The sequence below is a fragment of the Diplodia corticola genome, assembly GCF_001883845.1.
Source record: "Diplodia corticola strain CBS 112549 chromosome Unknown scaffold88, whole genome shotgun sequence".
In the NCBI taxonomy this organism is placed as follows: domain Eukaryota; kingdom Fungi; phylum Ascomycota; class Dothideomycetes; order Botryosphaeriales; family Botryosphaeriaceae; genus Diplodia; species Diplodia corticola.
Window position 1 is genome coordinate 56122 of NW_017971567.1, and position 23976 is coordinate 80097.

At 56.7% G+C, this 23976-nt stretch overlaps 7 protein-coding genes across 7 annotated transcripts; 3 read left to right on the forward strand and 4 right to left on the reverse strand.

Annotated features, from left to right (window-relative positions):
- Positions 1 to 216: 216 nt before the first annotated feature.
- On the forward strand, positions 217 to 1338 carry BKCO1_8800014 (glycoside hydrolase family 61 protein; the record flags this gene model as incomplete). The annotated part of the gene is made up of 1 exon (XM_020279672.1): positions 217 to 1338. The coding sequence occupies one exon, from the start codon at positions 217 to 219 to the stop codon at positions 1336 to 1338; it is 1122 nt and encodes a 373-aa protein (XP_020125466.1).
- Positions 1339 to 6618: 5280 nt separating this feature from the next.
- BKCO1_8800015 (wd40 yvtn repeat-like-containing domain) lies at positions 6619 to 11099 on the reverse strand (the record flags this gene model as incomplete). Its single annotated transcript, XM_020279673.1, has 2 exons — positions 6619 to 6972; positions 7035 to 11099. The coding sequence occupies 2 exons, from the start codon at positions 11097 to 11099 to the stop codon at positions 6619 to 6621; spliced, it is 4419 nt and encodes a 1472-aa protein (XP_020125467.1).
- Positions 11100 to 11660: 561 nt separating this feature from the next.
- Positions 11661 to 13321, reverse strand: BKCO1_8800016 (wd40 repeat-like-containing domain; the record flags this gene model as incomplete). Its single annotated transcript, XM_020279674.1, has 5 exons — positions 11661 to 11961; positions 12013 to 12322; positions 12455 to 13070; positions 13124 to 13227; positions 13288 to 13321. The coding sequence occupies 5 exons, from the start codon at positions 13319 to 13321 to the stop codon at positions 11661 to 11663; spliced, it is 1365 nt and encodes a 454-aa protein (XP_020125468.1).
- A 655-nt stretch (positions 13322 to 13976) lies between these two features.
- BKCO1_8800017 (uncharacterized protein) lies at positions 13977 to 15955 on the forward strand (the record flags this gene model as incomplete). The annotated part of the gene is made up of 2 exons (XM_020279675.1): positions 13977 to 15698; positions 15755 to 15955. 2 exons carry the CDS (start codon positions 13977 to 13979, stop codon positions 15953 to 15955), a joined length of 1923 nt encoding a protein of 640 aa, XP_020125469.1.
- Positions 15956 to 16093: 138 nt separating this feature from the next.
- BKCO1_8800018 (mfs general substrate transporter) lies at positions 16094 to 18212 on the reverse strand (the record flags this gene model as incomplete). The annotated part of the gene is made up of 5 exons (XM_020279676.1): positions 16094 to 16998; positions 17051 to 17379; positions 17477 to 17760; positions 17886 to 17985; positions 18034 to 18212. 5 exons carry the CDS (start codon positions 18210 to 18212, stop codon positions 16094 to 16096), a joined length of 1797 nt encoding a protein of 598 aa, XP_020125470.1.
- A 661-nt stretch (positions 18213 to 18873) lies between these two features.
- BKCO1_8800019 (trna-specific adenosine-34 deaminase subunit tad3) lies at positions 18874 to 20352 on the forward strand (the record flags this gene model as incomplete). The annotated part of the gene is made up of 2 exons (XM_020279677.1): positions 18874 to 19003; positions 19061 to 20352. 2 exons carry the CDS (start codon positions 18874 to 18876, stop codon positions 20350 to 20352), a joined length of 1422 nt encoding a protein of 473 aa, XP_020125471.1.
- A 372-nt stretch (positions 20353 to 20724) lies between these two features.
- BKCO1_8800020 (uncharacterized protein) lies at positions 20725 to 23136 on the reverse strand (the record flags this gene model as incomplete). Its single annotated transcript, XM_020279679.1, has 5 exons — positions 20725 to 21758; positions 21819 to 22016; positions 22073 to 22231; positions 22292 to 22493; positions 22564 to 23136. 5 exons carry the CDS (start codon positions 23134 to 23136, stop codon positions 20725 to 20727), a joined length of 2166 nt encoding a protein of 721 aa, XP_020125472.1.
- Positions 23137 to 23976: the final 840 nt, after the last annotated feature.

Sequence of the window (23976 nt, forward strand, 5' to 3'; positions counted from 1 at the left end):
TAGCTGAGGCTCTGTCCGCAATACCATCGCTTTCTCCTCCACCAAGACACACTCCTTCTCCGTCTACGTCCATTCTTTCACCGGTCTCCGACCTCACACGTTCTTTCCTCAAGATCATTCTTCACTGCGTGAAGCTGGGATCTTCTTTACCGCTTTGATAGCCGGCCATCTCTTCATTCAGCCAACCAACCACCAATCCTTTCCACTCCAATCAACATGTCTGCCATGTTCAAGAACGCCGGCATCATCGGCGCCCTCGCCGCCACCGCCGCTGCCCACGGTACCGTTTCGGGCATCGTCATCGATGGCAAATACACCCAGAACTACAACCCGTCGATGCAGTACCAGAGCCCTGCTCCCGTCGTCATTGGCTGGGCCATCCCCGAAGATCTCGACAACGGCTTCGTCGCCCCCTCGGCCTACGCTGATGCCGACATCATCTGCCACAAGGGTGCCACCAACGCCCAGACCAGCGCCGACGTCAAGGCTGGTGAGGACATCACCATCCAGTGGACCACCTGGCCCGACTCGCACAAGGGCCCCGTCATCTCCTACCTCGCCAACTGCGGTGATGACTGCACCACCGTCGACAAGGCCACCCTTGAGTTCGTCAAGATCGACGCCGGCGGTCTCGATGTCGACAGCCAGACCTGGGCCGCCACCGACATGATCGCCAACAACAACTCCTGGGTCACCACCATCCCCTCGAGCATCGCCGCCGGCAACTACGTCCTGCGCCACGAGATCATCGCCCTCCACGGCGCCGGCTCCACCGACGGTGCCCAGAACTACCCCCAGTGCATGAACCTCGTCATCAGCGGTGACGGCACCGACGACCTCAGCACCGGCGGCACCAAGGGTACTGCTCTCTACAAGGAGGACGACCCGGGCATCCTCCTCAACATCTACCAGACCCTCTCCACCTACGAGATCCCGGGTCCCACGCTCTACTCGGGCGCCTCTTCGGGCTCCGCCACCGCCGCCGCCGGCGGCGCCTCGTCCGCGGCCGCCTCCACCCCGGCTGCCACCTCGGCCGTTGCCAGCAGCACCTCGGTCGCCGCCGCTGCCGCTACCCCCACCACCCTGACCACCGCCGTCGCCGCCGCCCAGGCCTCGACCACCGCCCCCGCCGACCTGACGGCCGCCATCCCCAGCTCCGCCCTGACGGTCGCGGCCACGGCCATCCCCACGGCCAGCGGCGTCGCCACCCCCGAGACGGCCATGCCCGACAACTTCACCGTCAAGGACGTCCTTCAGTGGTTCTCGTACGTCATGGAGACCTACTTCACCAAGGAGTCGACCTCCACCAAGGCCCGCCGCCACGCTCGCCAGTTCTAAGCGTGTCGCGTGTCTCTGAGGGAGAAGAGAGAGAGAGGATGTTACTGCTTCTGATTTGATTGGAAATTTGGCTGAATGATGTCTCCCTAATGAGATGTTTCTGCTGTTTCTGCTTTTTTGTTGAAAACTTCTGTTGTATAAATAAAGCGACTTATTTTGTTCTTTGGGTGTTTGTTGTTGTCTTGGAGATGACAAGATTTTTGGTAGACTCGAGGAGAAGGAGACAAAAAAACACACTAAGCAAAATCTTCGAGCAAATGTAGTATGTCTGACAATATGCATGTGTTGGATGATTCACCTGAAGATTCTTGTGCTTTCTTGCGTGATAACTCAATCGGTGAAGCCCCCGTCTATAAGCCCAATTTCCTGATTCATGACTCCAGGGAGAATAGCTGAATATCTACATCGCCTTTGAAGGGATGGCGAGGCACCATGCAAGACTTTCTTTCCGGCTGCCTTGCCTGCAGAATGACAAGCCTCGCATGACGACAGCCCCGTTACACCGACCGCAAATGTACACTGTTTCAGGCGCGCTGCGTCGGAAGTCATCTCTCGAACCCAAGTCTTTTTTTTTCCCTTCCCATGCATGCTCATTGGCGGAACATGTACACGTGCATACGCGCGCCCTTCCCCCCCACCCCCAAGGAGCAGCGTCATCGGAGTGAGCGAGGCGAGCAGGGGTGGTGGATGAAGGGAGGGAGGGGTTTAATATATCTGCTGCGATTGTGTTATCGGAGGGCGTGGGGGTGTGCGTTGACGCGTACACGCATATGTACATACAAAGACGTACGTAGGCGGCGCGGCCCGGGCGCCTAATGGTGATGATGAGGCGTGCTGTGTGCTGTGTGCTGTGCTGTGCTGCTAGGTATGCTGTACCGGCGCACTCTTCCAGGTAGGTGATTGGTGGTTGGCGTGATTAGGCGACGATGACGATGATGATTGGTGCCCATTGAGGGCCTGAGGGGCTGCCGCAGGGGCAGTGCGGGCGTGACTCGCCGGCTAGCTTTCGTCGTTGATGCTGCTGCTGCTGCGGCTCGACGTCGGTAAGTAAGTATGACTGACTCGGTGCTGGTCCTTTTAGGGGGTTGGTTCTTGAGTGGAAATCCATGAGCGGACGAAGCCCGGATTAAAACGGGAGCCGCCGTCGATAGTAGTCGGCTATAGAAGGCCAGATCCAAACAATGATCAGCCGGTAGCACACTGATAAGCTTAGTAGAGATTGTTTTGGCGCTTGATGCTTTTCCCGGCGGGTGATGGCGGCTGGACACGGGGCATGCGGGCGCACGTGCGTGCAAAGGTTATCACGGGAAGATTGGATATGCACGAGCATAGGAAACAGAGATACCAAGTGACCCGCTGACTGCAGGGAATGAGCACTTCAACGGTGGGCTTGTGGATTATAAAATGCGGGCAGTGGGATCATTGGCAGCGTTGTAGACTGTTCTGTGCTTTCACCACAGCCTCATCCGTGCACAAGCTGATCGGGAAATTATGGCATCCTGTGCACTTTCTCTGCGTTCCTTGCTTTCCGTTTTGTACCGCAGGATCAAGAATGCCGCTCCGCCTCTTCGTGCGAAAGCAGACAGTATAGCTGATGCGCACCAGAAACGGCCGGAAATAATGGTGAGCTACACAGAAAATGATGCGGGTGATGATCCTTATAAATGGCTCTTGGGGGCTTTGAGATGCCTGTAAGCCTCTATGCTGTACTACGTTATGTAAAAGTTGTTGGTTCAACAAATATGGTCAACTGATGGCGGGACTGGGAGTGTGAAATGAAGTAGACCTCGGGTAAGCGTATTTCTGATTCTACTGGATTAAAACATCAGTGAATCACTAGCAACGCATAGATAGGTGATGCGCATGTGGCGTCGAAGCGTTGCCCTTGGGCTCACCTAAACGATTTGGTTTAGCACCAAATTCCTCCACATTGGCACTTTAGAGCTGCACACGCAATAATTTAAGCACAGCATCATCTTGTCCTTCACCAACGTCTTTCTTGTAAGGCGAGAACAAATTCGGTTGCCTGTTCCGCGGACGACTGCACACAGCGTAGTCGTTTCGGAAACAAATGTGTTTATGCGTTTTCTCGGTGTTCAGCATCACACCGGCGTAAGGAAGGATCTTTCCGCAATCCGCATCCGCGGTATTCGCTTTCTCAGTCAGTGCCTAGTCGCGTGTAGCTTCTTGGCGCGCCAGTGGCAGACAGACGTCGAATGAGGCTCGTTTCTTTGCGGACTTTTGAACTAGTGTTTTATTTTGGGCGTTGGCACTAAATGTTCGTACGCGCGATGCAGCCGGGCCTCATTCCGCGGCCGTGGTCCGCGCCGGTCCGCTACGCATGGCGATGACGCCGGCGCCGGTGATCTCTACCTCCGAGTGCTGATCGATGGCCGGTATGACAACGTGCTCGGCGATGGAGATCTGACCGAGTTGGACGGCCTAGGGTTCGGGGTTGAAAGCGGCGTCGTCAAGGCAGTTGGAAAAGAGGGGGTCGAGAAGCAGCGAAGCACTTGCTGCGACATCTGCTATGGGCGGTGGGATCACATGGATGACCAAAGATGATGTGGAACGTGTGGTGCCAGACCAGGTTCCTGCGGGAGGAGATGAGGTGGAGGAGACGTGTAAGGAACCCTGCGCGTTGCCTTGTGGGCACTTCCTTGGTAAGCCGTGCTTGATGAAGTGGTTGAACGCGAAAGCCTCGTGTCTTCTCATGTGTAGGAAGAGCGTGGGCGATTATGGGGAGCTGAGGCATGGCTAAGCGGCCGGCGCAAAAATGGATAGGTAGCGAGCGTTTGTGGTCTCGAACAAACCAAGTGGTGATTGAAATGACTGTAATGATGGCGGCTACGATGGCCATCCAATGTGCGTGGTCAATTGATTTTTCGAGCATTCAATTGTGTCACCTCAAGAGTGAAACTATTCCTACCCAGATCAGCAGAAGACCGGAGAGTAGGACGTCGAGTATTGATCTTAGTCACGTTCGGTGTAAACACTGCGTCACTGGCATGACTGGCGCGCCAGCCAGCTGATATCTCGAGCGGCAGGTGACTTTAACGCTCGTCTTTAAGTGTATTTTAGTAAACTACGACTCCGAAATTCAGCGTTGTTCTTCAGCTAAACTCGCAAGAGTAGCTGATGGTTCAATGGTTATCATTGAGAGTAAAGCGGCACTAGGTTGTCACTCGCAGCGGACTTTGCTCGTGCTTCGCGTGCTCTGGCGGACACTCGACACCTACTGCTGTCTACCGCATGCCTGCATGCACCAAACGAGGAATACGCACTTGAGCATGATCGAATATTGGTGAGCTTCATCACCATCGGCAACAACAGCCGACGCCCATCGTTCTTCGCATACGACCTGACCACCCAGTCTGTCAAACCACGCCCCGCCAGCTCAGCAGCAAAAAAGACACAGCCTCTCAGCGGAAACCCACATGTCGTCACCACAACCACCACGTGCCTGAGCCGCAGCTGGCCACTCCTCCCTCACCCCTTCCGAAGATAAAGAGAAAATGGACCTTTCCGCCCTTCCGAGATCCACTCCCCATCTATTACCGAGCAGAGCGCAAATGCGCCTCCTTGCTAGAGACCGGGCTGTTATTGTACTCTCGCTCGGCCACTGCCTTTCTCACCTCATCATGATCTCCTCTCACTCGGTCCCTCTACACATATGACCTTACCGCAGTAAAAAAATATCGCATTAGGTAGATCGCTCAGCATCACCTTCGCCCCTCCCTCCACATCAGCATCGCCACCACCAACCATCATCACCACCACCAACACATCATCATACTACCCAGCACCAACACACGAAACTTCCCTCTTCTCACGACGACAAACGCCGCACCGACCATCACCCATACGCATGACTTACACCCGAACCCCTCGTCTTGCCCCTCGCACACCCACGTCCCACACACCCAGACCAAACGCACAAGTGAGTTCTTCAGCGTCTAACCGTGAACAAAGATCTCGCCCTATCTGCAATGAGAAACATACATCACAACGAGAAGCACTCTTTTTCTTTATAAACAACCGGTAGTCACCATTGATTAAACCCGTGCTATCTACCGCAGCATCTGCCTTGGTCATCTGCCTTGGTCATCTGCCCCACACCCCACTGCCCACGTGTGTGTGTCATCATCGTTCTGGACGAGGAGAAGGAAGGAAATAAAAGAAAAGAGAAAAAAAAAAAGAAGTACTTTTTTGTTTGCAGGTGATGAGACGGACCTCTACGCCGGGCCTTTTCGATAAGAGGGAAGAAAAGCAAGGAGCAGAGGTGGGAGTGAGGCAAGCGCGGTAGGGGTAGGAATTTAAAGAGACGTCAGTGCCGCCGAAGAAGAAGAAGGGGAAGAAGAAAAAGAAGAAAAAGAAGAAAAAGAAAGGCACCATGGTGAGTATACTGTCTAGGCAAAAAATGCTTTGCCAAATCCACATCCATGATCCCACATTCGAGGCCGATCCACCCACACCGCACATGCATGCACATTCAATGGGGGAAAAGAAGAGCGAGTGTAGTTAACCAAAGACCGTTCCTCCTTGTTACCTATGACGGACTCAAAACCGCCAGATAGCCCCATAGAAGGAATGTATGTACTCCTGCGCTGCTTAGCAACCGCATTCTCAGCGGCGGCTAGAGCAACGAGAAGACAAACCCGGCCAGCGTCCACCATGGTGCTCAGACCCACGATTCAAAACTCTGATGCCTCCCCTCTCTTCACCAAAATGGCAAGCATGACGTGGGCAGTGGCTGCTATGAACACGATAAAAAACAGCAAGAGGTGAAAAAAAGCAAGTATCGCAATTGTGAGCATCGCATCGCTTCAGTGTATCCATGTACCGATCAAAAAGACCTTGACTATCCGTCCACGCTTCAAAACGCTCCCATGTTTTTTTGTCCATACCGTAAGTGAACGCGTCTGGTCATGACGAAAAAGAGAGGGAAGGAGACTCGTATAGGGCCACGGTGCTATCTAACAATGGATACCCCGCTCGAATGTGCAGAAGCCGTGAGGGAGCTGATTAAGGAAATCATCGAAGGGCAAGAAAGTCAAAACAATTTAGTAGTGGTAAACCCGTGCCTACCCTAAAGGGAGACACTGGTGAATGGCAGCGGCTAAAGAGCATGTTTCAGCATCTTTAGGTGCGCGTAGCCACCAGGCGGTAGGCCGTGTCTACCTTGTGAGAAAATCACTTTGGGTAGACGCAGCCTTGACCTCCATTGGAGCAATCGTCGCTCGGTCGCTTTGTACAGCGGTAGAGGCAATGACGAGAAGCTCAGGTCGAGGCGTTCTTCAATTCCTGGGCCCGGCGGGAGAGCATCGAGATTCTCCTGAGCACGGGATCTCCAGGGTTCTTCTCGGCAATCTGCATGTACGCAGCTTGGAGACGAGAGGATAGAACGTCCATGATCTTCGGCGCAACTTCCTTGATATCGACATCGGTAGGGTCGATAGAAGCGAAGACAGAATCAAGCCACATCAGACGCTCGGCCGTGTTGGTCTCCAATGAAGAGCTCACAGCAGCGGATACGCTCAGGGCCACGAGGGGGGTCAGGCTTCGGATGTAAGCTGGGTTGCATCTGACAAACAAGTTGTCGAAAAGCTGGGTTTGGCGAGGCGATTGAAGCCACTACGATAAGTTAGCACATGGCAGTTTCTGGGTCTGCGAAAAAAAAAAAAAGTAGCACCCACCATGATTGTGCCCTCCTCATATTGGCCCTCGGACATCAGGCGCGTGATCTGTTCCTGCTCCAGCTCACCCTCGCTCTTCTTGACGCTGGAAGCAACAGACTGGGCAGTCGATGGAGCCTTAGCGGATTCCTCGCTACGGACGACATGCTTCTGGAGCTTCAGAATCTCATCCTGGAAGCTAGCTTGAGATGCGGACATGCTGGCAACAGTCTCGCTGAGACCAGTCACCAAGTTGGTGAGCTGATCGATCTTTGCGGCATCACGCTGGCGCTGCAACTCGGCTTGGCGGACCTGTTCGGCCATACGACGCTCCATGTCCGCGGCCATCTGCTGCACAGCATTGACGGTGATGTTCTGAACCGATGAACCAATCGTGTTACGAAGGACATGCCCCAGTTGCTGGTCAATGTGCGAAGTCGTCTTGTTGGCGACCAATTCGGAGATGTGGCGCATAGTCTCGGGATCCTTGAAAGCCAAGTTGACAGCATGAGGAAGCGTCTGTTTGACCTCACGAGGGACAGAGGACTGGACCGAGGTAGCAAGGATCTCAGTAAGACGGCGCTCGATCGTGGCAGCAACAAGATCACTCAACGAAGGAAGGATGATCTTCTGGAGGTTCTGAGTCACGATGCGCGACATGCTCTTCTCGACATTCTCGGTCAAGGTGCTGGACACCAAGCGCAGTACGGCATCCATCTTGGCGGCACCAGCGGCTTCCTGGGCGCGGCTGTCATTGTCAAGGCGGCGGTAAAGGGACTCCAGCTCCTTGGTGAAAGTCCTGTTGAACTCAGTAGACACGTTCGTCTCCAAAGCTTTCAACGATTCGGTGTCGATGTTAGCGCTAGCGGACGAAGCAGCATTGGGAGCCTGCAGCTGACCGAGGAGGCGAGTGGCCCACTCAGGAATTTCAGACTCGGGGCCCTTCTTCTCCTCAACGGCCTTCACAGGCTCAGGCGGAGGCGTCTTCGCACGCTGGGCAACATTGGCGTACGAAACTGTCGAGGGAGCTGCGGATGCAGGCTTGGCAGCGGTGGAAACCTGAGAAGCCGCGTCGGTAGCCGTGGCGGCACCCTTCTTCTTCTTTTTCTTTTCAGGCTTCTCGCTACCGTTGATGATAGCCGCTCTGGCTGCGTCCTGCTGGTTCTCAACTCTCTCGAGCGTCGAAGCAATCATGGACGCAGTGTCAGGCGCCTGAGAAGTGGCGCGAGATCTGCTGCTAGCCGGCTCCTTCTTGACGACCTCCCTAGGAACAGGACGCGAGCGGCTGCTCTGCGTGCTCTGTTGTGCCTCGCCATTGGCCGAAGACTCAGTAGTGCTGGTTCCTTCAGCCAATGCCAAAAGGCGGATGGGATTGATGATGATACTGCCGTTGGCCTCCGCGTCAATGGGATGAAGCACCTTGCTTTCCTTGCTCCAGCCAAGGTCCTCCTTCCGGATGCCGAGGCAGGTCACGCCCTTGGAGTGCATGACATAAAGCTCGAAGAGCGGTGCCTCATCAGGAGCGAAGCTTTCGGGAGAGGCGGCAGGCTCCTGCAGCATTTCCAAGCTGCGCAGCTGACCCTTCGATGCGAACGAGTATTCGCGGATACCACTCATGATGGCAGTGGACTCAGGCCTGGGGAGCTCGGCATCCTTCTCCACAAGACGGGTGAGGAACTTGGCCTGCGACATGGCGGGCAGATTATACCTGGGAGCGGACAGGTGGATGAAGTAGATGGAGTTCCTAGTCGGGTGCCCAACGGCCAGGATGCCCGTCTTCGGGTGGTAAGCAACGCTGCAAATGGCGTCGGATTCGTTCTCGTGCGGGAAGTTGATCTCCTGGACAGGCTTCTGAAGTCCAATGTCCCACAACTGGAGGGTGTGGTTCTGCTTCAGGCCAACGACAAGATACCTCAAAGCAATCCCCTTGGCGCAAGGGCGCTCCTTGTCCAAGAAAAGGACAGAAGTGGGCCAAGACTTGTCGCCGGCAGCAACAGTGCTGAGCTGCATGATGGGAGTGCGTACTTCCTTGGGAGAAATACGTCCCGTGTTGGGACCAGTTCCCTCAGTGATCAAATCGCGAATATCCCAGAACCTCAGCCTTCCAGCCTTGTCCAGGGAAGCGATGACAGTGTCATCTTCGCTGAAAGCGAAATCCTTGCCAGCCTTGCCCGTCACAATCCTCAAGCAACGGTGCTGAAGGTATTTCTCGCTGTCGCAGACTCGGGTCTTCACATCAGTGTACTCGGCTTGGCGAGCAGCGTGGGGCCAAACGAGGTATATGGACTTGCCACGCCCGATACCGAAGAACTCCGGGTGACGGGAACTCTTCTTGGCACGAGTCTTGAGCTGGCCGCCGGAAGTGTTGTCATCTTGAGCGGGAACAGGAGGGAAGCTGAAGCCCTGATCCTCCAAGTTTTCCTCGCCGTAAGTGTCGCTGTGACCGGCAACAGTAGTCCAGAAGACCGAACCGTCGACGCCAGTAGCGAGAATAGTCTCAGCGTCATATGACGCAACAGGCGGACCGGTGCAGATCTGCAAATTGAAAATACGCTCCTTGGTCGTGTTGAAGACCTGCTTGTACTTGCCTGTGTCCTGGCGAATCAGGCGGAAGCCTCCATGCTTAGACAGGGCATAAGCAATGAAAGTCTTGGACACGGTGACTAGGTTGCGGTCGATCTGGTCGAAGTCCTTCTTCAGGCGAGCGATGTCCATGATGTTGTCCTGACGGATAGGCAGCGGAGGCTCCCTGAGCTTCTTGAGCTCAATGGAGACAAAGGGCCGCATGGGGAAGTTGAAGACATTGACGGTATTGTCGTCCTTTCCAGGACTGTCCTCGGCGCTCTCCCAGCTGTCGGCAACCTTCTCCTGGGCCACGTCCTCAACGACATCCTCAATGGCCTTGGCCAGCTCCTTGGGCATGCTCTCTTCAAACTCGCGACGCGTTTCCTTGTCCTCGAGCTGCTCCTTGGCATCCATGGCAACGTCGTGGACGGCCGTGGCCAGATCCTTCTGATCGAAGGTCTCCTCAGCCGCTTGGTTGCCATTGGCACCCTTGTTGTGCTTGTCCACGCCGGCGAGAGCTTCCTCCACCTGCTTATCAACGGCCTGACCGACCTCGGCAACGGCTTCAGCCACATTCTCAGGCTCGCGAGCGGAGGTGGCGGGGTCGGCTCCGGAAAGCTTGCGCGTCTTTGAAGCAGGGCCGGGGTTAGGAGAGCTCTCGCGACCGTGCTTCAAAACCTCAACCTTGGGCGTGTGCGTGCGCGACTCGGGCTTGGGCGTACGATTGCGCGGCGACGACGCCGAAAGCTGTTCAAAGGGGTTGACGTAGGTGAACATGGACTTGGGGGCAGACGAGTGGTTTGCAGGCGGTTGAGAGCCACTGCCAAATGCGTGCATCGGAGGCACAGCTTGCGTTTCGGCAGAATAGCTGGAAGCCTCGAGCGTGGCGTCGGCAAGATCACGAGCGAGATCATCGACCCTGGTCTCCGAAACATCTCTCTCAATGTTCTGGGGAGGCAGGGCGGGCGAGTCGTTCTGAGGAGGCTTCGGGTGGTTGAGGAGCCTCAGCAGCAAGTCCTGAGGGTTCTCGGATGAAGCAGCGTCAGAACGGAACTCGGGCCTGGTGGGCGCGGGCTGGGCAATGGCAGCAGGCGACTGAGGCTTCCGCATGAAGGAGGCAACGAGGTCAGAAGCCGAAACGCCACGGCTGTGGGCGGGCTGGGGAGGCGGGTGCTCCGGGTGCTGGAATGTGTTGTTCGACGGGCGACGCTCGGCCCCCGTGTCGTAGTTTTGAGGCGACGGGGCGCTGGGCTGGTTGAATTTCAGCAGATTCAGCAGGCTCGCGGTGCGATCGGTGCTGGAGGGGTCCGGGGCAGGGGTGCCCATGGCCGAGGTGTTCGGGCTCACGATGGCGGACTGGTGGTGAGGCGGCGGACCGCCTGGCTGGGGCGAGAAGATGGGCGACGAGACGGTCGGCTGGTGGTAAGTGTTTGCGTTGGCGCTGGACTGCGAGGCGCCGGGCGAGCTGGCAGGGTTCGATGGGCTTTTCAGCCGAGCGAAGAGCTCCTGCAGGTCCGCCATGGCTCAAGACCCGCGGCTGTCGGCAGCGAGGAGAATTGACAAAGTGATGTGTGGTGTGCGAGTCGGAGTCGGTGGCGGGCGAGCGAGCTGCGAGCTATGATGATAGAAAACGCGCCAAGCTATCCACGACGGCTGGCCGAGGTTGAGCCGCCCGCCAGTGGCAGAGGAGATTTACCCGACGCCACGCAGCCGCGCCCAACCCTAGCCTCAGGCTGCCACGCCGACTGCTTCTCACTTGCTTCTCACTCCGACACGCGCCCTGCTGCTTGGTGCTGGCCTTGCGAGCCGGCCGGGCTGACGCACCGGTGAGCCTCGCGCTGCTCGTTCCATCACGTTCGCTGCTCTGCTCGCTCCGCCGCAGCCCGCACGCCCAGATGGGCAGCAATCGGCACGCCCGCATGCAATCACGCATCATACCCTCTGAGTGTCCAATCTCGCCTCCCGCTCCCCAACTTGGACGCACAGCATATAGGATCTTCCAATTAAACCGTCGGTGCCCGCCGCGCGCTTACCGCCTCGCCCGTTGCTACGCTAGTCTAGCCTACCAGTACCTGCCTGTGGCTATGCAAACTGCACCACCTGCGAGTTGATGCTTCCCAGCAGCTTCGTCCTTCCCCTGTCAGCGCCGATGACCTCCTCGACAAACCTCAGACATGAGACCCTGGTCCGCGCTTTGGGGTCATATCCCGAACCGTACAGCCCAGGCGCTCGCAGCCGCCTGATCTTGGATCCGTCTTTCAGCGAATACAGCTGCACGTACCCGTTCTCCTGTGAAGCAGCAACAAGCCCAGACAGTTGATGAACATCGAATCCCGATGCCTCTGTATACGCGTTCTCGTAGTCTTTGAACCGGAAAACAGGCCTTTGATACGTCAGTCCCAACGTCACTTGATGGAAATTCAAACTCATGTACCTGGTGCTTTTGTGATCCTTTATCATGCGCAGATCATACAAACACAGCGTGCTTTTGAGACCAGCAATGGCAAGCTGCGACTCGTGTTCTCCACGCTTGATGCCGATTACTGAAGATAGATGCTTTAGCCTTGTCCTGTAGCCTTTGCTTCTTGTGTCGTAGAGAACAACATCTCCTGACCGGAAGCCAGCTGAGAGTGAGTGGGGTGTCAGCCACTCCAGAGATAGAGCCGCGTCGGGTCGATTTTGAGGCCCTTTCTCGAAGGCTGTTTTGCCGCCCCAACTTGAGGGTCCTTCTTCTAATCGAATGACTTCACATCTGTCAGCTTTGGTGCTTCGATCTAGGTCTGGTTTCTGTCCAGGCATCCAAGCACCTCATCAGAGGCTGTGGACTACGCAGTGTTTGTGCACGCTGGCACCAGCGTCGAAGGATGATGACTTACCAGAACCTAAAGTGCCTACCGCTATGACTTCGGGTCCGGACGAGAAGGGATTCGGAGCGCTCGTGAAGATGGTTGTGTGAGAATTCGGTCTTAAGTTGACGGTAGAGTCCATGTATATGCGATCCAAGACGGATTCCTGATTTCGGATCGACGATATCTGAATCTCGGCGGCAGAGCTCGAGCCTCGTGTAGTGACGACAACTCGGCGGTGCGGCGTGATGTGTACGGAACTGATTGTGGAGCTCAGGACTTGGAAGTCTCGTTGATGCCATTTCGGGACGATCCGCCTGGAACTTAAGTTTGGATCGACGAAGGTGCTGAGCAGCATATGGTGCTGGTCCTCGACTCCGGTGATGAGTGTCCTTGTCTCGGCATCATAGTCGAAACACCGCACGGCAATGTTACGAGAGGTTTCAGCAGCCCACTGAACCCTTGGATTCACAAAGGTGCTTGCTTCGAAACCGCTTGCCAAAGCCTTTGCATGGGCACTCGGATCGGCTTTCAGGCCGTAAGTTTCGAGCTTCAGGTTCCATGCGCCTGCATGTGGCAAGAGAATGGAGCGTTTGACCGTCTGCGTCCGCACTCGAGCCTCATGCTCCTCTTCACGCTTCCGTTTCTGCGTTGTGTCAGCATACCGGCTCGGGGGCGTATGAAATAAACGTCGCGTACATTTGTTTCGGCTTGCTCGCGTTTCACCGCATCTGTAGAATATTTGGCACCAGTGGGAAGCTTGTAGCCGGGCTGGATCTTGAAGTATCGCTTTCGCTCGCGATCTGAAGTCCTGTTATGATCAATACCAAGAAAAAAGAGGTGACAAAGTGGCCAAGTCTAACCGTAGTAAAAGCCCGGCAGATCTGGAGGATCCATGTCGGATTTACTGGCCTCAAGAGAGGATGAAAGAGCAGACGTGTGTTGGAAAAGGAACACTGCGAGGGTGAGCGGGTCAGGGCACAAATGCAACCACCTCTCACATACCCTACAGCGGAAAGACACGAAGTTGTAGAAGGAAGGTCCGGTCTCGGTGATGGCGCGGATCAAAGCGAATCACGATTCTGCCGCGACGCCTTCACCGCCTTGCTCATGACGACATCAGATAACGCTCGGAAAACATTGCCGCGTCTTTTTACCAGCTTAATGAGAAGCACTTCTTGCCTGTCTTTGGGCGTCTTGGGCGCATAGAGAGCTTAAGACGCGCCGTTCGCTCTAAATTCAGTTACGACAATCCCAGGCCGTCAAACCGACCGCATGTCGAAAAATTACGTTCGCATTAGCTGCGGGCCGATGCACTTCCCCGCGCTGAGAAATCCCCCAGCCAGGATTAGTGGCTGCACCAATTGGTAGCTTCGACCTGTCGGCTCGCCGCCTCGAACGTGCTGATGACGCAGCATCATGGCAAACATCCAAATGGCGGCTTTATATCCTTTCATCCCTACATGCCGGCTGCACCCTATCTGCTTGACACATCCGCCTTGAAATCCTCAACTCCCCCGCATTTTCGCCACCAAGCCCTCCCACGCCGTATATGCTCTCCCGCGCGCTCCGCGCCCGCCCTCAAGCAGCACGCCCGCGACTCGCGCAAATGGCGAACCACCTAAGCAGCGCCGCCAACGGCGCATCGAGCAACTCGCAAACCTTCAAAAGCCTCCGCGACCTTCCCAAGTCGAATGTCTTCACCTCCAATCTCCCCTCCGACCCGGCCTTCGAGACGCCCAAAGACTCGCACAATGCGCCGCGCGAGACCCTCGGGCCGCGCATGGTGAAAGGCGCGCTATACACATACGTACGGCCGGAGCCGGCGCTGGCGCCAGAGCTGCTCGCCGTCAGCGACGCGGCGATGCGGGACCTAGCGCTCGCGGCAGAGGCGGAGAAGGAGCAAGAGTTCGTGCACGCACTCGCAGGCAACGAGATCATATCGTGGGACGAGAACACATTCGAAGGCATCTACCCGTGGGCGCAGTGCTATGGCGGTTTCCAGTTCGGGCAGTGGGCCGGCCAACTCGGCGACGGACGCGCCATCTCGCTGTTCGAGACGACGAATCCTAGCACCGGCGTGCGGTACGAGCTGCAGCTCAAGGGCGCCGGCAAGACGCCCTACTCGCGCTTCGCCGATGGCAAGGCGGTGCTCCGATCAAGCATTCGCGAGTTCGTCGTCTCCGAGTACCTCAACGCCCTGAAGATCCCGACCACCCGCGCCCTGTCTCTCGTCCTGTGCCCTCGCGCCAAGGTTCTGCGCGAACGCATGGAGCCCGGCGCCATCGTCGCCCGATTCGCCCAGAGCTGGATCCGGCTGGGTACATTCGACCTACTCCGTGCGCGTAACGACCGGAAGCTTTTGCGTCAGCTCGCCGAGTACACCGCCGAGCACGTATATGGCGGTTGGGAGAAGCTCCCTGCAAAGCTGCAGAAGCCCGAAGAAGACCGGACCACCGTAACTCGCGGCGTAGCCAAAGACGTCATCGAGGGCGAAGGCAAGGACGCCGAGAACCGTTTCGTGCGCCTGTACCGCGAGATAGCGCGGCGCAACGCGACGACGGTGGCAGCATGGCAGGCGTACGGCTTCATGAACGGCGTGCTGAACACGGACAACACATCCATCCTCGGGCTGAGCATGGACTACGGGCCCTTTGCCTTCATGGACAACTTTGACCCGAGCTACACGCCCAACCACGACGACCACATGCTGCGCTACAGCTACCGCAACCAGCCCACCATTGTCTGGTGGAACCTCGTGCGGCTGGGCGAGGCGCTGGGCGAGCTCCTCGGCGCCGGCGCCCGCTGCGACGAGGAAGAATTCGTCACCCAGGGCGTGCGCGAGAACTGGGCCCAGGAGCTGATCGAGCGCGCCGAGCACGTCATCGACCAGACCGGCGAGGAGTACAAGGCCGTCTTCATCCAAGAGTACAAGCGCCTGATGACGGCGCGCCTTGGCCTGCGCACCCAAAAGCCGAGCGACTTTGACGACCTCTTCTCCGAGTGGCTCGACCTCATGGAAGCCCACGAGCTTGACTTCAACCAGTCTTTCCGCCGCCTCAGCGACGTAAGGACTGCGGATCTAGACACGGGCGAGCAGCGCGAGCAGCTCGCCGCCCGCTTCTTCCACGACGACGGCGTCGCCGGGGGCGAGGATGCCGCCCGCCAGCGCATCGCCAAGTGGCTGGAGAGCTGGCAGCAGCGCGTCCTCGAAGACTGGGGCGAGGGCAAGGATGAGGAGCGCAGCACCTCCATGAAGAGCGTGAACCCGAAGGTATGTGCACCATTCAACCACTCCGAGCGCAGCCCATGAGTCTGACGTCATTACAGTTCGTTCCCAAGGGCTGGGTCCTTGACGAGCTCATCGATCGTGTCGAGCACAAAAAGGAGCGCGACATCTTGAAGACTGTCATGAATATGTCTCTGAACCCGTTCGAGGAGAAGTGGGGACTGGACGAAAAGGACGAGGAGCGGTTCTGCGCGGATCCGCCCAAGTACAACAGGGCGATGCAGTGTAGCTGCAGCTCATAGATACCTCGGATGGCTCCTGTGTGTAATTGTGTAAGAGGTAGATGACACGAGCTTGGTATAGGGAAAATTTCGGAGGCGAACAGGTTAGCTCGCTGATATACCCGGCAATAAGTAATAACAAACACCTCAACTCTCTTCTTACTCCTCTCCATCAACCCTCTTCTCCTCGTCCCCCCTGGGCACCCTCTCCACCGTCGCCTCCACCCTCTCCGTCATCAGCTCCCCCACCCCGCTCAGACAAGCCACGCACACCAACGCCACCACCGTAAACGGCACCACGCTCGCCCACGCCAACCGATACCCCCTCGCCCACACCCACCTCCCCTCCCCCACCACCGCCTCCAACTGCGCCGCCCCCACCCCCTCGCCCACCACCGCCCCCAACGCCTCCACACTCGTCGCCCCCTCCCCCCCCGCCATCGCCCCCACAATCTCCCCCACCACCCCCTCATCCCTTACCCCAGCCCTCCTCGCCGCCCCCGCAACCGCGCCCCCATACCTCCCCCCAACATACCCCTTCACAACCGCCTCCAGCACCGCCGACCCCACCGCGCCCCCCACCGCCCGCGCCGAAAACGCCAACCCCGTCGCCGTCGACAAATACCGATGCGGCGCCGCGAACTGCACCGCCGCCACCAGCAGCGTCAGCGGTCCCGCCTGCCCCACCGCACACAACACGTTCAGTCCCTGCTGCACCCCATCGCCCCATCCGGGCGTCACGCCCGCGTACGCCCCCGCGACGCCGAGGAAGATTGCGAAACAGCCGACCAGCGGCGTGCGCAGGTCCCGCCGCGCGGTGGCGTACCAGGTGATGGGCACGCTGGCGGCGAAGACGGGCACGAGGTAGAAGAGCTGGTGCCGCACGGCGATGCGCATGGGGGTGGTGGCGTAGCCGAGGCGGAGGATGAGTTGGGGGGTTAGCGACGTGACGGCAGAGTAGAAGATGTAGCCTTCGATGGTGAAGGCGAGGAGGGCGAGCGGGAAGTTGCGGCCGGAGCGGAAGAAGGCGTGGGCGAGGAGGCCGTCCGGGCGGGCGAACAGTTCTGTGTGGTTGTGTGTTAGAGGGAGGGAGAGGTGGGGAGGGAGGAGGCGTACCGTAGAGGCAGAAGGCGATGAGGAGGACGCAGCCGGTGACGAGCGGCCCGATGACGTGGGCGGATGACCACGGGTAGGTGCCTGCGGCCCAGTCGAGGGCGAGGAGGATGGTGGTGGAGCTGCCGATGAAGAGGACGGAGCCGATGGGGTCGCAGGCCCAGATGTATTCGGTCAGCTTCATGCGGGGGAAGTCGGTGTGCCGGGGCGGCCAGTAGAAGAGGAGGAAGCCGAGGGCGGAGGTCAGGTGGAAGGCGGCTTGGGTCCAGAATATGTAGCGCCAGCCGCTGGGGCTCATGTTGGTGTAGGCTCCTGCGCTGAGTTGGCCGATGCTGGTGGATTTCAGGGAAAGTTAGAGTGTGGTTCTACATATATTGTTATGGTAGAGCCCGCGGGGCGTGTGAGAACGAGCAAGGACGATCGACTCACATTCCCGCAGATGCGCCTCCTAAGAAAGAGATTCCGTTTGATACGGTGCGGTATTTTAACGGGAGAATCTCAGAAGGAATAGACTGGACGATGGCTATGGTCGACAGTGTGACTCCAACCAGAATGCTGCCACCAATCAACATGTTCATGGATGTGGCCTTGGCGCAGATGACGGCACCGACAAAGGCTATGAGTGGGGGGATGGAAGCGAGGTATTTGCGATCCAAGATGTCTGATAGGCGGCCGACGATGGGAGACAGGGCCGCTTGCATGAGGAGGGGACCCTGGCAGTAGACAGTCAGTATCTAGTTCACATATCTTTCGAGTATCCAGTTGGTAAGCTCGAGATTCACATCGAGCCAACCGATACAGGTATGTCACATGCGGAGAAGATGGGTCAGATAGTTACCTGAATTATCCAGCCAGACAGAGCAGAACCCTCAAAATCCATGGCTATAAAGGAGACGACAGATGCGGCAGCCACAGTAGTGTACACTTGGGCCATGATTCTAATGATTGTCAATAAATGGTCACGGTCTCTTGCAGGCCGTGCTTACGTGAATGACGAGAGCAACACGACCAGCCAGGTCCGCCATCCCAATTGCAGAGGGGATGCCGGTTCAGCAGCCTCCTCTTGGATAGTCTTTGTGTGTAGTTCATGACGGTCAGGTGAGTTTTCTGTTTGGTTGTTCAGGGACTCGATGTGCACAGCATCCGTTTTCTCTGCTGTTTCCATGAGGGGTAGATGTAAACTGTCTGGTCGAGCGAAGAAGACCAAGGCAGAATCGAAACGGGTTTCCGAAAGCAATGCTTGGAGAGTCGGCCGACTTTGTGCGAATTAAATGGAGCGCCAAGAGACCAGAGGTCGGGAAGTTGAATAATTTATAAGTGATGACAGAGGCCGATTTACCCCACAGTGCCAGCTCTGACAGGGGTCGTCGGCTGCGTAGTGGGTTCCCCAGGTGTTTTACCCCGCCAAAGAGCTAGATCAGCCGGGGAAGTGACTGACTCGTTGCAAATCAATGCCCATTAGAGGCAAGGTGCGGCTACAACAAGGGAGGGGATATGCGCTGCAATGCTTTCGGCAATTGAACAGTGAAGCATGCCGGTCGGATGTGGTGTAAGCACTGCCGGAAAGGAATTTTGAGTGCTGGCTACGGGCAGTTGCAGAGACAGGGATTCGATGCATCAACCATTGCTTACTACAGTGAAAGATGGGGCCATTGCAACGACAAGCGCGATGACGATGAAGATTGAGCGGATGGAGGTCGTCGGGCGGTCGAGTCGCGTGTCGGCCAAGGCAGATGATCCCGGCGAAAAAAACGCGGAGACGGACCGGCCGAAATTTTGCTGTAGGGCTGAACTCACCACCAACCTCTCTCCTCCAACAACATGTCATGACCACGAAGCAAAGCGCCGCCGGCCACCCCCACGACCATGTCGTCGAGGGCCTCGGCATCACCCCTCTCAAAGGCCACCTGGTGCCGCTGAAGACCAAAGGCGAAATCCGCGCGAGCAATGAACTGAGTCCGTCATCCCGCACCATCGCGCCTGCCTGCGATCCCCGCTAACCCGCAACCACAGTCAACGTCTACGTCGTCGAGCTCCCCGCCCGCTCCGCCAACGCCGTCCTCAGCATCCTCCGCAGCGCCCTGCCCGCCGACACCACCGCCACCACCGACATCCAACACCTCCGCCGCGTCATCAAGCCGGCCTTCCTCCCCGCGCCAGCCCGCGCCCTCCTCTCACCCAACGGCGCCCCACCCGCCGACCCCCCCTCCTCTTCCAACGGCGACGAAACGCGCCTCCTCCTCATCAGCCCAACAACGCAAATCGCCCTCCCCGCCCTCTCCGCCCTCCTATCCGCGCACCCGCCCTTCTCCTCTTCCAACACCAGTACCGACCTCCCTTCCCCCTTCCCCCTCACCATCCACACCCTCCCCGTCCCCGCCCTCGCCCCCACCTCCGCCCCGCAGGCCCACTCCTGGTCCACCACCTACTGGCCCGTCGCCTACAAGCACACCAACCCGTTCGGGCCGCACCCGGCATTCGTGGCGCGCGCGGCGGGCGAGGTCGCGCCGCGCGCGGGGCTGTGGCTGGCTTTGGCGGCGAGGGGCGCGCGGGAGGCGGTCGGCGCGGGGATGACGACGGCGGAGGCGGGGGTTGGGGCGGTGGTGGTGGAGAGGAGGTTGGATGGGAATGGGAGGCAGGTTGAGGGGGAGAGGGTGGTTGTGGTGGCGGGGGATGGGAGGGGGTGTGGGGGTGAGGGTGGGGGTGGGAATGTCATGGCGCATGCGGTTATGCGGGCGATTGGGATGGTGGCGATGAAGAGGGTGAGGTTGGAGGAGGCGGAGGCGGAGGCGGAGGCCGCGGGCAAGGATGACGACGAGGGAAGCGGTGGAGGGGCGGGTGGGCGACGGGGCGACGACGCTGAGGAGGAGGAGGAGGAGGAGGAGGAGGAGAAGAAGAAGAAGGAGAAGCCTTCGCGCGCCTGCTGCGATCCCGTCGAGTCGGTCTTTGCGGTGCGGCCGCGCACCGCCGTCGAGCGCGCGCTGTTCGACCGCGACGACAATCTCGCGCCGAGCGGATACCTCTGCGTTGACTTGGAGATTTACCTCACGCATGAGCCGTGCGTCATGTGCTCCATGGCCATTTTGCACTCGCGCTTCAACAGGGTCGTCTTCGCCCGCCGCATGCCGCGCTCTGGTGGCCTGACGGCGGACGAGCGGGGCCTGGGTCACGGCTTGTTCTGGCGACCGACCGAGTTGAATTGGAAGTTTCTGTGCTGGGAGTTTGTGGAGGATGATGGTGTTGGAGATTCCGAAGGTGACAGAGAGGGAGATGAGATCGTTGTTAGTGATGATATCAATGCTTAAGGAGATTTCGCGGTTAAGGAATTATATTGGTGGCCATAAATTTGACCCCCCTCCAGGAAAGCCACTTTTCCTCCGTCGTTCACCTTAAATTTATATGGAAAATGGTAAGTAAACTCGGGGAACTCGCTGGCATCCTACACCTACATTACCTGGCTACGCAGACGATGCCGCCTTTCTCAGAACCGGGTGCACACTAGAGAGAGGGCAACAGCAAAATTAGCAACGAGTCTCAAAGCAGCCCTCGAATGGGGCATCGAGAACGGCATCTCCTTCGACCCCGAAAAGTGCGCATAAGATTGAAAGAGAACACTATAATCGAGCACCTCCAAAACGTAAGTGTTGATGCGTGAGACAAACTCACTTCTCAACATGCTACTGCATTCCCGAAGCATCCTCAGTATCCAACAGGTCCATACCATGCCCAATTGGATCAAGCCCTTCTACTAGCAGATCAATCTCATCCTCGTCGCTCTTCTCGTCCTCAAGAAGTTCGTGCACCTTGTCGCTCTGTATCTCACTCGTGACAAGTATCTTGATAGCGGGGGCCACAGAGTCATCTTTCCGAAGACCCACCAAGAACTTCACAACCTGAAGGAGATCATGCTCGTGCTCATCGTTCTCATAACATCCCACCCCATCAAGAACACACACGAGGATCATCCGTGCCGGAAGGCGTCTGACCAGGCAACCAAACAGCCCACACAGAGCTTCAATGTCCCCCTCTTTGATAGCCTCCACATCCACGTCACCCGTTGGGAAGCTGAACGCAGGGAAGTACTGTTGCAGAAGTTGTGCAATCAGGCTCCGAATCATGGCTCCTCCTCCTGGGTGTTCGTCAGGCTCCGTGTGATGGCCGCAGAAGAATGCCAAAGAGACGAATTGTTCGCGTGCACGCAACCCTTTCGTGAGCGTTGTGCAGACCAGCGACAATGCACTGGGTGACTGCGACATGTCATGCATGGGATCGCCCTGTACAAACAGCAGGCGTGACTTCGCTGATGTGGCCCAGTCACGGAACTCAGTCGTGCCAATGATTTGCTTGGCGCGACTGCGATACGCGAGAGGGATGGCATCGCTTGACTCTAGGATGGAATCGATGTCGGGGGAGTCGAGGTCGGGGATATCGAGCAGCCGGCGCAGGACGAGCGTGTCGATTGTGGGTGTGTGGTCTGTTTGCTGAGGTTGAGTAATGGGAAAAGGATACCGTGGAGGTGGTACGAATAGTGTAGGAGGGTAGTAGTAACCCCAGGCCCACGGAGCCGGCAGGGCAGTAGGAGGCCATTGCTGCGGAGGGTGATGATTCGGCCCGAGGGATTCATCTTGTGACGAATGATTTGATGGCTTTGTGCGCGCATCTGTATTGTGTTGTTCGAGTTGCAAAGCTTCGATCTTGGATTCCAAAGCCTCTGTCGGTTTCGTTAAGCTGTCGTTTCTGGACAAACCAAGTCTGGGTATGTTCAACTCACCAATCTTTTTGGTATATGTTTCCCTTGATTTTGCACCATCCATGAGAAGCGCGTTCACCTTACCCATAAGATCAGCTTCAAAACTCCCCAGCGCGGATCGCATCTGGGTCATCCCCAGTCCAACGGCGTCGACTTGATCCGACATATACTCCAGTTTTTCTCCCTGCTGAAATTCGAGGTATACAACTTGTCTCATACCTGCTACGTGTTAGGCTGAGATGGTTCTGTTTCTGACATTTGTTGGGAGCGGGTACTTTGGATAATTCTTTCCATTGCATCACGACTTCCGACCAGCTCAGATCTTTCGGCTTCCCGAATCAAATCGTTGCTCTTTTTCTGTATCTCACCGATACCCTCGAGGAGAGGTTTCTGGTAGTTCTTCGCCTGAACTAGCGAATCGAAGATCCTCTTGACTGGCGTTTTGTACTGTCAACTCGAGCCAGATTGGAGCATATCACCCAAAGAACTCTCACCTTTATGAGACAGGAAGAAGTCCATTGCGTCTTCCACTGCGCTCAGCGTGACGGTAATCAGCTTGATAGATGCCTCCACGATGTTTTGGTCCCCCTGGAAGGTTGTAAGGAAGATCTCAATGTCTTCGAACGTTTTTTCCAGACTTCCGTCGTCGAAAGTGGACGTAATTTTACCTCGTGCATCTGCTGCTACTTCAACGGCCTTTCAAAATTAGAAAACTGCCATATGGTTCCATTCATCTAAATGAAAGGAGGATGTGGAACTGACTTACATCGAGAAGTACCTCTACCGCAGCTTTCACAGGAGATACAACAACGTGGTCCGGGACCAACTTCCACGCCTGACGTGCTACACCAGTATGCTTAGAAGCTCCCCGATAGGCTCTACAGGTCCCTTTTTGACACTTGCCCCAGAACCCTCCCTTAGTGGCGTCATAATGCTCCCGTGCGATTTGAAGCAGTAGATAGACTTCGTTCCAACTCCCTTTTCCTCGAAGACTTAACTTTCTTTTCTGCACCTCTTTTGGTTCCACTTTCTTCTCGTGTGCTAACCTCGTCATAGATTCCGGCAGAATCTTGTCCCAAAACCCCATTGCGGCTACGGCAGGCGTAGGCCGCCGAACTGATGGGGACTGCAGACCCTTCCCACCACTGCTTCCTGGCAGCGGGTGGCTGCCAGTCATCTTGACTGCCTCAGGGATGGGTATGAAGCGCTGCGATACAGGATCGTATCGACAGTTCTGGTTCTCGAACGCTTTGTGATAGAACGGCAGATGGTTCTGGATGAAATCTACGGAAGGAGGCTGGGAGGTGACGCGTGGGATAGGAGTGCGTTTGGCTGCCATCTGAGAGGATGGAGTCTGTCCAAAAATTATCAAGAAAGATGCGAGAATATACTGGCTCTTCTCGCGTCGATGTAGTGGTGACAGTTGAGGTTCAGCTTTCCGATATAGGCATAAATAGGACGATTTGGGTGGGCGAGCGCTTATCAGACAGCACAGCCGAGATAGTTTCCGGTGCTTTGGGCGGCAATCGGGTGAGGACGGATTGTTGAGCTGAAATTGGCTAGAAGGATGATGTCGACAGGGAAGAAGTACTGAATTTCTCAACACGGCATATTGCAAGTCGCACAGAAGTGGGGGCAGTTCAGCTCCTGCGGTGTCAGGCAAGAAAGCCACCAATGCTTTAACATGTTATGCTCGGCATTCCCTTTCTGCGCTCATCTAAGAAACGCCACAATATTGGAATACGTATTATGGACCCGAAATCTGCAAGCCTGCTATCAATGTAAATACTTTTTCGAAAACACTTCATCCCGTTATGGAGCTTCAGCTTATGCATGTCGCTGATAAAGTGCTTACATTATGCGGGAGTACGATGTGTCCCCACTAACGAGCCTTTCAGCTCATGCATCTCGTCAAATTCGGATAAACTAGAAGTTCGCATTGTATCACAGCTAATCTAGAGTACGTAGCACGAACAAGGAAGCTGCAAGCCTGCTACCAATGTAAACACTTTTTCGAAAACACTTCACCCCATTCCGGAGCTTCAGCTTATGCATATGCTTACATTTTGGGGCAGTGCGATGTGTCCCCACTAACGAGCCCTTCAGCTCATGCAAGTAGCCACTTTGAATCGTGCTCGACGCGGTTGATCTAGGGATTCTCTCTCTTTTTTTTTTTGGG